This window comes from Phalaenopsis equestris, unplaced genomic scaffold (genome assembly GCF_001263595.1).
Source record: "Phalaenopsis equestris unplaced genomic scaffold, ASM126359v1 Scaffold000403, whole genome shotgun sequence".
Classification (NCBI taxonomy): Eukaryota; Viridiplantae; Streptophyta; class Magnoliopsida; order Asparagales; family Orchidaceae; genus Phalaenopsis; species Phalaenopsis equestris.
Genome location: NW_018164845.1, coordinates 1223079 through 1240620, shown reverse-complemented (window position 1 = coordinate 1240620; position 17542 = coordinate 1223079). Strand labels below are relative to the sequence as shown.

The 17542-nt window shown below is 34.7% G+C and overlaps 1 protein-coding gene across 1 annotated transcript in view; it reads left to right on the top strand.

The window, feature by feature from the left end:
• LOC110026896 (probable helicase MAGATAMA 3) overlaps window positions 1-17542 on the top strand; it is a gene marked incomplete at its 5' end in the record, with an annotated part of 66852 nt that overhangs the window by 15327 nt on the left and 33983 nt on the right. The window contains 5 exon segments of the mRNA XM_020728096.1: window positions 2421-2529; window positions 2618-2723; window positions 2976-3073; window positions 3143-3253; window positions 3320-3412. Of these exon segments, the coding sequence (XP_020583755.1) occupies window positions 2421-2529; window positions 2618-2723; window positions 2976-3073; window positions 3143-3253; window positions 3320-3412 (517 nt within the window).

Genomic DNA, 17542 nt, shown 5'->3' with positions numbered 1-17542 from the left:
TTAGCATCGGCTTCTTTGTGCTCTCTTCTCTCCTGACTTCAGCAACAAGATGCTTTATTTCCATGATCTTCCCTCCATTCAATTCTTCAGTTAATCATACTAGGAATTTTATAGTTCTCTTCTTCTCGATGATGGATTTAAAAATCCCCACACGTCTCAAAGATATGCAATTGTAGTCAATACTTTTTCTAGGTATTGAAGTATTGGATGACACTTTCGGTCTCGATTTTAAGCAATTATGCTATACTTTTAGTGGTGGAATATGTTTCTTTTGCAGCCTCTCAGATCTCTTTAGCAGTTTTGCAGGCAAAAAATGTTAGCTTACTTCGGTTGTCATTGAATTAATTGACCAACTAAGAAATGGCCATATATGGTCGTGAATCTTCCATGTGCGGTGGTCGTGAAAAGTGATCTCAGGAACTGTGTTCTCTCCCTTGATATGTTTCTCTTTTCCTTTACCATAAATATATATAAGCCCGTATTGAGACCACTGAAAGAAGTTATAAACAATGAGTTTATGATTTTTAATAAAGTTAAAGAGTTCAGGAGCCCTCCGGATAGAATCCCCAGTCCCCGACTCGGAAGTACTAGATGTCTTCATCCCGTTCTTGGTCTTGAATTATATGCGTCTTGAGGAGTGCTGCTGCTACTGTTACTCCTTGCTGCTGCTACTGTTACTCCTTTGCTGCTGCAGCTGCTGCTTTTGCTTCTGCTTGCTGCCGGCCGCTTCTGTAATTGCTGCCACTGCTGCTGCTGCTTCTGCGTTGCTGTCCGGTGACTGCGGCGGCGGTGGCTGCTGCTGTAGGGGATTCCAGCAAAGGAAAGTAAGTGCTGTTGCTGCGGCTGCTGTAAGCAGGAATCCAGGCAAAGGAAGGTTGATGCTACAGTTGTGGCTGCTTTAGGCAGGAATTCTGGTAAAAGAATGTTGATACCTCGGTAGATTCCGACAAAGGAGGAGCTTTCAGTAGGGAATTCACGCTGCAGGAAGGAGTTCCGGAGGCAGAGAAATGCAGTGGCCTGCTGCACAAGAATTTAGGCTGCAGGGAGAAGTTCAGCTGGTTCAGAAGGGTCAGCAGGACAAATAATGGCAGCCAAGAAGACAGGGGAAGAGCCTACACCCTGCAGTGAGGAACCGGCTGCTGTACAGAGGAGTTTTCTGGCTTGCCTGCAGGCTGAAAGAGAGGGGTTGAAGAGGTTCCGGCAGCAAGGAAGCTAGGGTTTAGGTTCAGATCTCTGATACTATGTTGAAAACAGGTTTTGGGATGAAAAGAGAGAAAAATTCATCAATCAGAAGTATGGTACATGTATAAGGAAACCAATCTCTTATTTACTAACTTACTAAATATATCTATCCTAAGTTAGGGAAGGAAATAAATTTGAAATAAAAACATAGAATATGAGGGGGATAGAGTAATGAAGAGTTTCCTAAGTTAATCCGAATAAAATCTTTCTTATTTCGGAATCTAGTGGCTGGCCAACATGATGAAGAAAGTGGAAAAACTGGATCTTAAAAAAAAAAAAAAAAAAAAAGAAAGACCCTTAGTATGCCTCCTTTTCGTAATATTGCTTTATATGAATTCTATTTACTTGCCTTATATGCCTCTTTATCTTTTCTAGATACACGAATCACCTCATTCTATTTTTCTTTTTTTTATCGTTAATATGTGATACCCCATCTTCCCTTCATTTTTGTCAATTTTCACTCTTAATAGTTTTTACCGCATACCATTTTAATATTCTCATTCTTACCACAATTTTCTTGTTAATACCTTCATGGGTTCCCATCACATGAAATCATAAATCATATGCAATATAATTGGTCTTTTAATGAAATTTACCAGTCTTTATGATTCACTTATCTACTTTAACTACGGAAAAGATCGTATAAGGCTTGCAAATCTGCCCATAGTAATTTAATCCCTAGAAGGTTTACTTCAAACATTCGTTTTCTTCTTTTTGACTTTATACTGTATTTATCATCAAGTGCGAAAAGAGCTCCTAGAGCGCACAAACTTGTTTTAATGTCATTCTAATTATGAATATAACCTGCAGGTTATTCATTTTACTTTGGTTTGCTCATTGCTGGCCGATATTTTTTTTGTTATTTTTTGTTGTTGAATGAATAATACGAACATGAATTGAGCAATTGAACTGAAAAACACAAAAATATGCTTTTACACATTTCTACGCACATCTCTATACCTTTTGAACTAAAATGCACAAAACTATGTTTATATAGCATTTATTATTGATTCTGCCACCTGTGTACGTTTAACATTACATGATAGTGGATGCTCAAGTCACTTCGACCATTCTCCATGTTCTGACCTTGTCATTGAAAATGCTTTGTTTTCTCGATCTTTTATTATATTTTCAAGAAGTTATCAGTCATGCATGAGCTGACATCCGAGGTTTGGTAGACATAATCATTGGAGAAAAGCATCTCCTTGGTTAACTGGTTTGAGTCCAAGGGATCTGATTAGACCTATTGATGGTGACGACGGCTTTTATCCAGTTGGAAATGAACTGGTAGCTTTCATATCATATTCTCATCGTTTTTGGTTGTTTCAGTTTTTTTTTTTACTTCTTGAAATTACATCTTTCTTTTACCTTGTAGAAACCAGAAATTGTGAAGTCTAATCGCAAGTACCGGATGCATGTGTTGGTTTGTGCTCCATCTAATTCTGCACTTGATGAGATAGTACTGCGAGTTTTGTATGGAGGTTTGAATCTTGCTCATCCATGTTGCTCACATCATCATTTTTTATGCTAGGTTTCTTTTGGATAATTTACAGATTATATTTTTTTCCTTCTTCAAAATTATTTATTTAGTTATTTTATTTATTTTTCTTTTTTTGATGTCTAATTGGTGGATCTACATGTTAACAAAGGGTTAAATAGATATCTACCTATTATACTGCCTGAAAAGTGTTGTTGTATATGAGGATAAAAGTTGAACTGACATTTGTTTGCAGGTATTCATGACGAAAATAACCATGTCTACAATCCCAAAATTGTGCGAGTTGGGGTGCAACCACATCATTTAGTGCAAGCAGTGTCCATGGATTACCTTGTATGTATTTTTTCCTCAAGTTAGGGTGCCAATTCATATTATTATTGAGCATAAATTCATTCTTAACAGGTAGAGCAAAAGCTTGCAACTATGGACCTTTCAACATCTACTGGTAGAAAGTCTGGGGAAAGTATGAATCGGGATATGATTCGTGATTCAATTATTGATGACTCAGCTATTGTAGGTTCATCTTCTGTCATAAATATTTTATTATAGATTTTTTTTAATCATTAATTAATCTTGCAGGTGTTCTCCACTCTTAGTTTTAATGGTTCATCACTTTTCAGCCGAACCAAAGACATATTTGATGTTGTTATAATCGATGAAGCCGCTCAGGCTGTACGTGTGTTACTTTACCTGCCGGCATGGATTAAATTTGTTCTTTTAATTCATCATGGTGCTGTTTGCTTGCCTGAAAATTTTATGACAAGAATAACTCATCTTAAGAAGTGAATGCCGCCTATTTGTGTGCTTTCAATTTTTTTCTTACACAGAGTAAATAAGTAACAGTGCATAAAGTGGACGAATGTAAATTAATTGATTCCACTTTATGGCACACTGATCACTGTGAAGTAAGTTTACATGCATTTGTTCACATCAATGACGTTCATAGTCTCTTATGGTATTCTAAACAGCCCCATGGGGTTTTTAATTGTATTAACGTACCAATGATATAACTAGGGTGGTTATTTGGGTAAAAATCCCTGCAGCATGATTGTTATTTTTTTTTTGAAAAATGACATCTAATTTCAAATTTTGATAAAAAAACATAAACGATGGTTTATCTCTGCATGCAAGGATAAATAACTTTGATCAGTCCATGTTCATAATCATTTAAGTCTTAAATACATTAGATATATTGGAAACTTCAATTTAAATCGAGCTGCCTTGAAATTGATATTATATGCATGTGTGCGCACACATATCACACACACACTCAAAATTTTTAATGCAACACTAGAAAAAGTCATCAAAATTTTAAATTTCACAAGATACTTGCTTACAAATATAAACCATTGAACAATTTAGGAGTCACAATGGAAAAAGAAAAACATCATGCAATGCAACAAACTTGGCGAAGTTTCAATCATGCACATAAAAATAATCACAAAATATTTTGTTGAAAAAAAGGAGGATAAAATTCACCAAATTGAAAATTTAAGCCTCGTGTTGGTACAAAAATGTATCTCTTGTAAGTTATTGTTAAAATTTCCAACACACTCGAAGCAATAGTGTTCAACTAGCACATAAATTTGAGAGATAAGCATTTGATTCAGTAATTCATATCCTAGTGCTTTGGAGAGAGCCGAACATGGTTGTTTGACATTTTTTCCTAAACTGCAAATTTCAATGCAACCAGCATCAAATCAACAAAATCTAATATTTCTTCCCTTGCTCAGGCTGCCAACTAGTTGTTTGTGGATCCATATATGACTACAAATTTCAATGCAACCAGAGTCTAAACAACTAAATCTAATCTTTTCTTCCCTTCCTATGTTTCCAACTAGTTATTTGTGGATCCATCTATGATCCGAGATTGTAGATGGGGGACACTAAAAATTTTGTGGCGGAAAATAGCTGCACAAGACAAATGGCCCACTGTAACGTAGAACATTTATAGCCAGAGCAAGTGAAACACCATCTTGTGGCATAAGCTATAGTAAGAATAAGATCATCAATGACTGGAGGGAAATAACCTATCAGTACAAGGACATCAATTGAAGCCAACTAACTCAAAAATAGATAAGCAAAACAAATTGAATCTCATAGCTACAAGAGGAAGAGAAGATTTGGCAATTCATTATACTTGACGAGAGTTAAATTGAAACAACTTGTAGTATTAAAACAAACTAATTAGCTCATCAAAATTCAAAAGAACATATCCTATTTTTGTAGGCACCAATGGCCATTTTATTTAAAAAAAAACTAAAATAAAAATATGACAATTAGGACAATGTCAAAACTTATTTTCCTTTTGTTCGTGCCAATGTTTATATGTTACAATTTCAACGTGGATAAATTTTTATATTTCCATCAAATTTGTTCAACTTGAAAAAATTTGACTTTGAGAGTTGAGCATTTTGTATGCATCAAGGACATTTGGGCATAACTATTGTGCTTCTTACAAGATAATACATAAATCATGACAAGTAAATACATTCCTTAATTCTCAAAAAAAATCTATGATACCTATCATTAGTAATGACTAAATTCTCATTAACTAGGGTAGCTTTGGGGACAAGATGAGTATATCTGTTTAGTCAAGTTTTGTGGACTAAAGCACAAATATTTGAGTTGGAATTTAATATGAGATGAGAATTAAATTTGCTTGTGATAATGTTTACTTGATTTTCTGCCCATAAAAGCTTTATTTGTTCATAAGAAGATTTAACATGTGATTAAATACTAAACGTAAATAAATCAACGAGAAGGTATCTCAGTGCAATCAAAATATTTAACTAACTTTCATAATTGGCAAGTCTATTATGAAGGGTCATCTAATAATTCAACAATTAATTACATTTTCTTATATAAATAGTTCTATAATGATAACTATTGATATGTTTAATATAGCAACGTCCAAATAAAACAAGTAATGACATGTTAGATGATCGTTCCTAAATATATTGCTCTTTGGTCCAAAGAACTGTTTCTCTAAGAGATGGAAGAGGGGTTGGCGTCAATAAAGGTCGCGATGGTGAGATAGACTTACGCATCCCTCTAGGTACACCCATGAGTAGAAATACACTATATTCTAGTGATCAACGAGGTGATCGATTCTTTTCAGGAGAAACTATAGAAGCTATCAGTGGTGGGTCAATCTTTGGAGATGGAAGCTTTGTAGCTTGTTTCCAATTTATATTATAAATTAGTTCAGCAAGATGGACAAGAATCCCATAACATTATAGTTGTGGTAGTGGTGGCAATATGAAGTTAATGTGTACCGAGTGAATAAGTGGACGCTAACATTAAGGACTCGAGGAACATCTGCTTTAATAATCTTAACAACTAGTAGAGTCTCGATATCGTCATAGGCAATGGGCATACCTTAGTGTATGATCAATTATGTGATGGTCTTACAGTAGAAGTAGTGAAAAGATAGTCAACCTGTGGTGAAAGCTTTAGTGTAGGAGATTGCAGAATAATTTCTGATTGTAAAGTTTCAGAAGAAATAAAACGAGAGAGGCTCCATAGACTCGGATGCATCTTTAGTCAACATTATCATCCCTCTCAGGTGCTTTTAGACCTAAAGTCATCTTCATGCCCAACCTAAGTTGGTTCTATCCAATTTCCAGGGATCCGGATAATCTTTTTGATGCTGAATCATTTTGTGCTTATGCTTTATGTAAGATTTGTTGTTTTGCAATTTTAGTCCTTCCATTTCTTTGTAAAATTCATGTTGGTTTTTTTTCATGGTGAGAACAATTTATATAAAATGCTGACGTACAATTATGAGCAGAAGGCTGATAATATTGATGCTGATATGGTGGAAATGAATAGCTTAATGTAAGTGCATTGCTCTTGGGGCCTTGGGTACCCTAAAGATTTTGTTTTACGATCATCAATATATTTTGATGTAGGAAATGAGGCTTCTTAGTGTGCCACATGATCTAGATCAGTATTATGATAATTGAGCAGATCGATAAACAAACTCTACAGGGTGTCAATGTAAAGTGAGGAAAGTGCCCTTACTATGAAGAATGAGCATGATAATAAGAACCTTGAGTCATGTGATCATCATCTCAACTAGATAAAGACATTTTGAGTTAAATTGCATGCAAATGGTTGTGTAGAAAAGAGAGGTTCATTCATATAAGGGGGCAATTTTGTGTTCTTTAAGCTACATATTTCAGCTATAATGATAAAATTTGTTTGTAGCAAATTTCTAGGAGTTGATGAGGGCTTTAGGCATGAGGGTAGGCTCGCTTCCCATTAGATAGGAATTTAATTTATGTTTAGGAAAAAATTACTATGATCATGTTTAGAAATATTTAAAGGCTTGATTTAGGGAAAATTTTGTGACTGGTTAACGGCAGAATTTTTATGTGGATTTTCATTTGGATAATGTCATTATTGCTGTAATCTTTTCATATAAATCTAGGATTGTGGTGTAAATTTGAGGAAGTGGGGTTTGAGGAAATACAAAAGATGCGAGTCTTTTCAGGTTAGAATGAACTTTAGTTGAAATATGGAAAGGGTTTGAAAAGAGACACCTTATATTGGGTTGTAGTAAAATGCAAGAATATGTTTGACAATAATTGCATATAAAAAAATAGCAAATTGTCAAATAAAAAATAGTTATAGAAAGTTTTCTACGTGCAGTTTTAAGGAATCACACAAATGTTGATTTGAGCAATGTCTATTTATGATTTTCTTTTTGTTAACTAAATTACATTTAAAATTCAATGCAGGAATTTGGATGTTGAGGGTGATGCTTGGTTGGTAACATGGGTTATGACACTTTGAAGAGAAATCCCGTTTAATAGGTTATATGTAGAAAATACCAACAAGGCGAGGTTTGAGCAACCTGGAGATACTGGCATCATGTTAGGCGCATGTTGTCAAGGTGGATTGAGTGTTTTCTGTGAGCATGATGATATGGCTTTGAAGCAAAATGAGTTAATTCCTGTCTTTGGAAGAGCTATTGCACATCATTGTGCTCACAATTTGGTGAAGGGTTGTGATAGTGCATGAGTAACGGGGCTACATGATTGCTAGAAGAAAGATTGTGATTGATTGATGGATGGAGATGGATTGTGCACCTAGAGTTAGTGTAGAGTACATCGTGATCAAGGTGTAGTTAAGGCGTATGATTGAAGTGAAAAAAATGTCCACAAATTTTTTGGTCATGGAGTAAATTCTGATTAGAAAATAGAGAAAAAGGATCACGATTAAAAGATAATGTAGAGGATAGGGAGGGATATTTTTTTTAAAAACCAATTGCTTTTATTAATTAGATAAAGAGAATAGTATATCAAGGGCAATTATTAAAAAATGCCAAATTAAAAGGAGAAATACAACTAGATAATATATTGATCATTTGGATCGTCTAGCTTTAAGTGCATTGGACCTTGGCAAGCAACAATACATTTTCCTTTGATTCTTATCCGTTTTTGTTTAAAAAATATGAAGTCTTTTATCCGTTAAAGATTCAACATTCTGAATGCTTCAATCAGAATCTTGTAGTAAATGATTGCCACTCTGTTCACAAATTGTGTGAAGTGGCTTTTCTAGAGCTTGCAGAGTATTCTTAGTGGTAATATTAATTGTTGTAGAGATTAACACCAAGGGACTAGAAGGAGCAGGAATATCAATAAGTGATCATGCTTTATGATTTTGAGAGCAGGTCTGATTAAATGAGAAATGTTTTTTCATTAATCAACTAGGAGTATCAATCCAAACATCAAATATGTTTTATGATTAGAAGGGTTTATAAGCAAAATTTTAGAAGCCTCAACTAATAATGTGTTTTGAAACATTTAAAAAATTTATGCTAAAAAATATGACAAGAAAAGTAGTATAAAGGAATATTTTCAAGTTCTAATTTTAGCAATAGAACGACAACTGAAATGCAACCCACACCTCTTTATGAAGCAAAGCTGTAACTTTGCATTTCATCAAGATTCTAGCCACAAAGGGCTTAATAAAATGATGTGCTGCAATGTTCCACTTGCAGCAATTTTCCAAAAATGAAGCTTAATGCGAATAAGATGGATTGGTAAAATAGTGCTGTCATAGTTGTGGAAAAGTGATCCAAAAAGTAATGACAGGATGCTCCACTGAACAATTAATATGAGGTGACTATTTTAACATGCCCCTCGAGAATCTACTAATATAGTAAGAGTCGAGGGAAGCGTTTAATTCAATCTGCTTTTAATGAAATTTTTATGATGATATGCTTAGGGTCAATAAGCCCAACATAATAATGACTAATAAGTTATAAATGTCACGAGCCGACCCGGTACTCAGAATTAACTGAGGAGGGAACTGCAGTCAGACGACATTAATGTTTTATTTTTATTTTCCACATTTTTTAAAAGCTTCCAAAATATAAAACTCACTAATATCTACAAAATACATTAAATTTAAAACATCAAACAACAATAATCTGAAGATAATATTTCAAACAAATACTGAACAATATATCACTATATAAAGGAAACAATAAAAATAAACTACCAACACAACATAAATTAGTATTTATCTGCTGTAGTTCTACTGTAAATCAAATCTTCCCTAATAGACTTATCAACCTAAAGTTTTTTTCATGAAAGAAACCACTAATTATAATAGTAAGTTTGACTTAGTGAGCAAATATAATCTTAATATATATTAAATTATTATGCCAATGCTATGCATGAAGCACCAATATAAAATGCAGTTCATTTCTTAATAAAACTCTAAACTTTCATGTGAAATTTATCACTTCCCGTTTCATTTTAAGTATTTACCGTTTTAACCTCATTAAGAGTCATAATAAGATTACCGTTATACCCGAAAACATCATAAAAATGTATTTGAATGTATCCTAAAAAATTGTACTCGCAGGTGCCTTAAAAATGTACCTGAAGGTACTCTCAAATTGCACCAGAAATACATCTTCACCATTTTCTTTAACGTGCACGACTACATTGCATCTCTTGCCAATACCGTATGGAGATAATCTTGTATGACTTAAACTTTTGCTTTCATTTTGTTTAAATTATCTCCTTTTAAAAAAAATGAACATTCATTTTTTCTTTTTCTCATTTCGTTTCCTTAAATATTTAAAGCTCACAAAATGCATATAATCATAGAATTACTGTTTAAAGCATTACAAAAGTTCTTTATTAAATAAATATTAATTTAAAACATATAAGAAAGTAACTACTCACATTTGCTTTTAAGAGACCTCTAAAATATTTTTTTCTCCACTAATTTCTTTAAACAACCGCCAATATTAATTAAATGTGCATATAATTGTAAGAAACTTATTCTAAAAGAAATGCTTACATATATTAATGATATATGATTAAATTGACTTCTATAAACTAATAGACATTCCTTACTTTAAATGATTGTCTTGCTTCCTTGCACAAATATTATTTTTTCTTCTCAATCTCAAAATTATAACTCCCTAACCTCGAGTGTTTCTTGATTACAATTATACTTACTATGAACATTTAAGGAATAAAATATGCATATAGAATTCACTAATTAAATTAATATAAATCCAACTTACCTTTGTAATTTGTTAACTGCCAGAAAATTTTTTTTTTTTCTTCCTCATACAAGAAATTCATGTTAATCCGCCTTCGAATTTCAGGATTTAGATAACTTCGATCCTAATTCAATAAAATTATGTATCAAATACACACACACATATATATAAATTTATCTATCTTAATTAAAATCTTAAGATTTACCTTTTAAAACCCTTCGGTCCTACCTTCAACCCAGCATCGCACGATCCCTTTCCACGGTCTTCTTCCTCTGGCCACGAGTTCGGCTCCCCCGCACACACGAAGGTTTGCAGGCCTCGACTCTCCTTCCTCTCTTCTTCTCGCACGACTCGACAACCCTAACACGTGCAGATTTCACTTTTGGGACTTGTTCGTTTGACTTCAAGTTCGTTGTCGAAGGTTTCCTTCTTCATCGATCTCTGTACGACAGAACATGAAGGTTTCTTTCTTCATTCTTTGACTTCTCCTCCTTCCTCTCCTTTGCACAGTACCCACGCACGAAGCGGCAACTTCCACCCTATCGACTTCGATCGGCTATCGATCAACACAACACAAAATGCGTATCGTCTTTCTTTTTCTTCCTTTTCCTCCATACTCGAGCATAATATCGAAGCTGCTCAACCACTTTCCTTCCCTTCTTCCCTCTGATTTCTTCTCCTTCACCTCCGCGGTTTCACTTCTCACTCTGATTTCTTCATTCAAAAGGGGACACATGACTCTTGTCTAAACCGAATGGATGAAGGGATGCATATTCTAGTTACCAATTCGATTTATTCTTATTATTATCATTACTATTTAATATTTATTTATTTATTCAATTTATTTCTATTATTACAATCTCTCATAAAAACTTCGTCCTCGAAAATTGAAAATTTTCTTGAAAGTAAATATACCTCAAAAGAAAAGCTGAGGATATATTTCTTACATCTCAATGATTTTCTCCCAAGCAGTATTCTTTTTTGATCCGTGCTTCCATAAAATATTAACAAATGGGATGGCTTTATTCATCATCTTCTTAATATCATAATCCAGAACCCTTTCAGGCTTCTCAATATAAGTCGAATGTGGATGGATATTAATTGAGTCTGTTATCACCCTAATCGTTTCATCTGCACTTGTTAGGTTTCATAATAGAGCCAAATAATTTTATTGTTAGGAAGATGGGTATAAATACATATTACAAGACCTAAATAAAAAAAAAAAGACATAAATTTAGAAATAAATCAACTAGGAACTATATAAATATGGAAATAGAAAAATAACTGAAGTAAATAAAAGCTAATAATAACTGCAGCAGTGCTTAGCTTAATAATTAGGCTAATAATTCTAATATTTCTGCTCAATTTGAAACATAGATGTTCAACATGTTCAACTTTGATTTGTTATCATCAAACAATGATCGGGGAAGTTTCTTAATCAGGATATCTGCAAATTGACCATTGGATGGGACAAATAGAATAGAAATCTCCTCTGTATCGAGCTTCTCCTTAATGTAGTGCCCGTCAATCTCCACATGCTTGGTTTGGTCATGCTATATTGGATTATATGCAATATTGATGACGACTCTATTGTCTTAGAACAACTGGAGAGGAGTAGAGATTGACATACATAATTTTCAAAGCAGGATGCGTAATTAGAAAGCTTAATATATACCCAAGAACATGGAGTAAAATTCAGTTTCAACACTGCTCTAAGTCTTAACCGACTATTTTTTTTTTCCAAAGTGACAAAGTTTCCCCACACAAATGAGCAATATCTTGAGGTGGATCGCCGATCATGGACAGACCACGCCCAATTTGCATATGTATAAACGATAATAGAACAAGAGGTGTGACTCAAGAAAAGCAACTTTGAGCCCGTTGTCTCTTTTAAGTAGTGAAGGATCTTGTGGACAACTCGGAGATGACGCTCATAGGGATTATGAATTAATTGACTTACAATACCTACTGCTTGACAAATGTCAGGGCAAGTATGAGCAAGGTAAATGAGTTTCCTCACAAGCCGTTTGTAGTGAGTCTTGTCTACTGGAATCATATTGGGAACATCGACTAACTTCTCATTGGGACCATTGGAATAACCACTGGTTTACAAAGGAGAATGTTATTTTCTTTCAATAGATCAAGTACATATTTGCACTGAGACAGACAAATGCCCCTAGATGATCGAAGAACTTCTATGACTAAGAAGTACCGGGGTGATCACAAGTCTTCATTTCAAATGAAATAGCAAGAATAACTTTCAGAGTCTCTACCAGTAGATTATCACCTGTGAGCACAATATCATCGATATAGACGATAAGGGTAGTAATTTTGCCACAGGAGGAAAATCGAAAGAAGAGAGTATGATCTGATTGGGCCTGAGAGAAATCATGACTCATTACTACCTTTGCGGACTTACCGAACTAGCCTCTTGTGGATTGCTTCAGTTTGTAGAGGGACTTCACAGTCGACACACTTGTCCTTGAAGAATAGTAGAGTCAAAACCAGGAGGGAGGCACATGTACACCTCCTCTGTGAGATCCCCTTTAGGTAAGCATTTTGGACATCCAGACATCCAATTTGAGCAAAGGGCAATCCAAATTTACAAAAAGAAAAAGTATGACCCGAATGGTGTTTAAATTTGCAACTAGAGCAAATGTTCCATCATAATCAACTCCGTATGTTTGTGAGTAGCCTTTGACGACTAACAATGCCTTGTTACGTGCTGAGTATTGTGGAGCCCGACCCACTTCCTTTAATTGGCGATCTTGACACTTATGGAAATTATTTGAATTGTTTCTTTTATTTCCTTTTGAAAAGCGTTGCCCATGTCTCTCCTTTGTTGGAATCCCGCCCTCCCGTTTTCGCATATACAGGATTCACCTCTCTTGCGACCAAACTCGAAGCAAAGTAGTTCAGAGCGGCTGAAGGTGTTGCGGGCGATGGCAATCGAGGAAGGTGTGACAAGCGGAAGAAACTCTAGAGAAGAAGCAGTTGCGACTGACGGTGGCGGTTGGTTCGCTTGTCTGCTTCTCATTTATTGTTCTGGTTGCCCTTTTTCTCGGTATAAAGAAGGGATTGTTAAGCAGAGGAGGTGAACAAGGGATTGATAAGTGGAGTCATGTCTTGTAAGCATAGCGAGAAACTGTGTAATTCTTCATGAAATAAAATATTCTACAACTCCGTGAATATAGGCAATTTACTAAATCACATAAATCTGTGTTTCTGTGTGATTTTCTCTCAATTATATTTTTCGCTTTATCGTTAGTTGTTTTCATAACAATTAATATCAAAGCCATGGTTCAGATCTAAGGAAAACAATGACTTGAGATGAAGAGAAGGTATCGGGGATCAAGAAGTTTGATGACACAAATTTTGGTTGCTGGAGGATGCAGATATAGGACAATCTCTATGGGAAGAAACTCTATATTCCGTTATTGAGAAAGAGACCGGAAAAGATGGATGGGGTTGAATGGAATCTGTTGGATCGATAAGTTATATGGTTATTCGATTAACTCTGTCGAGATCCGTTGTACACAATTTCATTAAGAAAATGATAATTGCAGATCTCATGACAGCTCTGTCAGGTTTGTATGAAAACTCGTCAGCGAATAACAAAATACACTTGATGAAAAATTATTCAGCTTAAAGATGATGAATGGTATGTCTGTTGCACCTCTGATTGATTTTAATACTATCACAAATCATTTATATCATTTGTTGCAATTGAATTTAATGATGAGATACGTACACTGATGTTGACTTCATTGCCAAATAGCTAAGAAACCATGAGGATGAGTGTTAGCAATTATATCAAATCTAAGCTAAAATATGATCATATTCGTGATTTGATCTTGGCTGAAGAGGTGTGCAAGAAAGATAGTGGCGTGCTTTCAGGTTTAAGTGCAACACTGGATGTTGATTCTCGAGGGAGAGCACTGAATAATAATTCAAACAGAGGAAAATCAAAATTAAAGCACAAAAACAACAGCAAGTTAAGGCCTAGACAACAAACAATTTGCTGGAGTTGTGCAAAGCTGACCACGTAAAAAAGAACTGCAAAAATCCTTGGAAGACAGAAAATGATAGCATTAACGTTAGAACCGAAGTACATGATACACTATTGCTTGCAGTTCATAGTTCTGTTGATGATTGAATACTGTATTCAAGGGCTTCCATACATCTTTCCTCCGGGAATTAATGCGGAATTATGTTACAGGTGACTTTAGGAATGTGTATCTGGCTGATGGAGAAGCTTTGAGGGGATGTGAGACATTGACATTACACTTCCCAACAAAAATAAATGAACTCTTCAAAAGGTCGGACACATTCCTGAATTGAAGTAAAATCTCATTTATGTTGGGCAGCTCGATGAGTGTGGTCATTCAGAGTCTGTTTGGGGCTGCTGCAGCTTATTCAACTTATCCAGATATGCTACTGATCAACAGTTGATCTGGATAAGCTTTTTGATTGATTGTTTGGTTTGTGCGTTTGGAAAACAAATGATTCTGGATAAATGACCATTCTTTTCCTGTTTTGGATAAGCTGTTTGGTTTGTGTGTTTCGAAAACAACTAATTTGCAATCGTGTAGATTGATTTCAACTGCCTTGTCGTTAATAAGCGTCATCCCAACAAATCCTCTACTGTAATAATTCTTTACAATATTTTTACTTTATTACAGATGTAAATAAATCGTGTAGAATGATTAAAAAGGATGTACCTAAGATAGCATGAATAAAATTGCTAAATATGATCAATGTTAGGTTTAAACCACAAGTAACAAGTAACAAGTAACAGTCGACATAAATAAAAAAAAGATTCTTAAAGCCACCCTCGGATTATTAATTATAAGGTTAGCGATGATGATGCAAATGAAAATTTATTCTTCAAAGAAAAAAAAAGAAAATTATTTTCATTCTAATCATAAGACATGCAAAATAGATGAGATTGGCTTTAGAAGTCTTCCTTCACCATCATTTGGTAGGCATTTCATATTGTCTTAATTCTAGTGTATATATACATGCAGAACTTTTAATAGCATTAACTATATTAAGCTAATATAATTGTTTTATCTATTTCTTTGACATTAAGTATATTACACAATTTGCTAGTGCATATTCTAATTTTCATTATACTTGCTTATATTAACTTTCTCTAGTTTTTCTATAATATTCTCAATAGGTTATTCTCCTATAATGTCAAATCATATTCATTTTGCTTAACATCCTTACTTATTTTACTATATCTACCGCAAATTTCACAGTTTAGGCCCCTTTCTTTGGTTCTTAATGATTAATTTGTTACTCAAAAACTCAAATCAATATAATACACCGAGTCTCACTGTAATTTTGTTCCCTGTTTATTCGCTTACGATATAACAGCTTAAGACACCTTTCATTTGAACAATTTCACTTCTACTCTAGTTGTTACACCAAAGCCATATCCCAAATAATATAAATAATAGATCCAATATATCTAATTTATCACAACCAATTATCACTTAATCATCAATCAGAATTCTCCATTTCCTTTTCCATCCAATAAATATTCATAGCACTTTCTCTGCATCAAATAATCATCATCCTTTACTTTCATAGGCTTAAGAAATGTACTAAAAATTGAGTAAATATGGAGGCAACTCTTGGTTATCCTGCCTTAATAATCATTTCTTTTCTCTTTGATAATGTTTGGTAGATTTATAGAGCACCAAACCAAAATACCATGCTCCAAGTAAAAAAATTAACTATGTTCGTGCTTTGCAAGATACAATAATATGAAAAAAAGACTGACGATAATACCAAATGAAATGCCTTTTAAGAAAGAAAATTAATTAGCTTTTTTTAGTAATCAATATATCAATTCTATTCTTTAGCAATCGTTTCATCTTAAAACAAAAGAACACGTGCAATTACTTCCTCCTTGAGATGTCCTGTAGTCAATCCTCCACCCTGAAGAAATTAGGTTCTTTGGAAATATTTTCTCAAAATAATTTGTTGCATTTAACTGATATGTGTGTCCTATAGTTGTTTTTTTTCCCTCTTAATTCTACTCACTTCTTCGGATGTACAATAGTTGAGCCTCCAAACTAAGAAACCTGGAACAACAAATAGCAAATAGTGCATACTGTGCTTTACACTACCCTATGCAGTTGCTGCAACTAAAGAGGAGGTTGATGTGCATTGCTTTCTTCCATAAAAGTGATGAGATCATTCCCAAGTTCAGAACCCGTGACCTCCAATTCATAACAATGCATACTTACCTCTCCACTAAAACCAACCTAAAAAACTAGTAGAGAATCTAATTCCACATTTTATACCCATAAGTCGATCATCTTGGAGCTTCAAATCCGCTTCATTTTTTATCCCATAATAGGGTTGTCAAGGAATAGAAAGTGCAGAAGCCCCCTGATCTCTGTAACAGTATCAAAATGAATTGATCGCCTGGCAAAATCTTCAATCAAGTAGAATATATCATGCAACACCTCGATCAAGAAGGGAGGAGGGATGGATCAGTGAGGAGCAACCGCAGCGACTGAAGGAAGCTTGGAGACGACGATCAACAAGGAAAGGAAAGGACCGACGCCGACGCCACGATGGCGCGGCGACGGTGGTGGAAAAATGAGAGGGTCGGCAGCTGCTTGATCCAACTTCTCCATGGATTAAAGATCTGTGGATTTTGGTTTCTTTCTGGTTAACATATATGAAAGAGTTTTGGTTTGGGAGTCGTCATTATCTCTTTGCTCTATCGCTTTTGTGGGATCGCTGACTATTTCTGAAGCTCTGCAAATCCATCGAGGAATGAGAAAATTTTAGATCGCGCGAGGGCAACAAAGAAATAAGTGAGAGTAAACACGACGAAGAATTGCGGCTCGCAGGGATGATCCCGCGGGCGATGTTATTAAGAAAAACGAAATGATGGTTTGTAAAACGTTATACAAGCGTGAAAAACAAACAGCGCGACGGCGTTTTCCGCTGTTTTAAGCTGCCCGAAACGGGCCCTCAGTAGTGTTCTCAGATAGCACCTGGATGATCACAAAATGGGCATTGGTACTGGCTCGGGGTAAGAAACTGGTAAATTATCTATGACTACAAATTTAATTAACAGTGTTGATACTACCGTTACAGAGAACAACAGATTTGTGACATTGCAGACTTGACCACATGAGTTAGAAGGGTATGAAAAAATTTTAGTCGAGAGACAAGCTACCAAAACTGAAGTTAGTTGATCTCAACATGTGTGAGAGTTGCATTATGGGAAAATAGAAGGT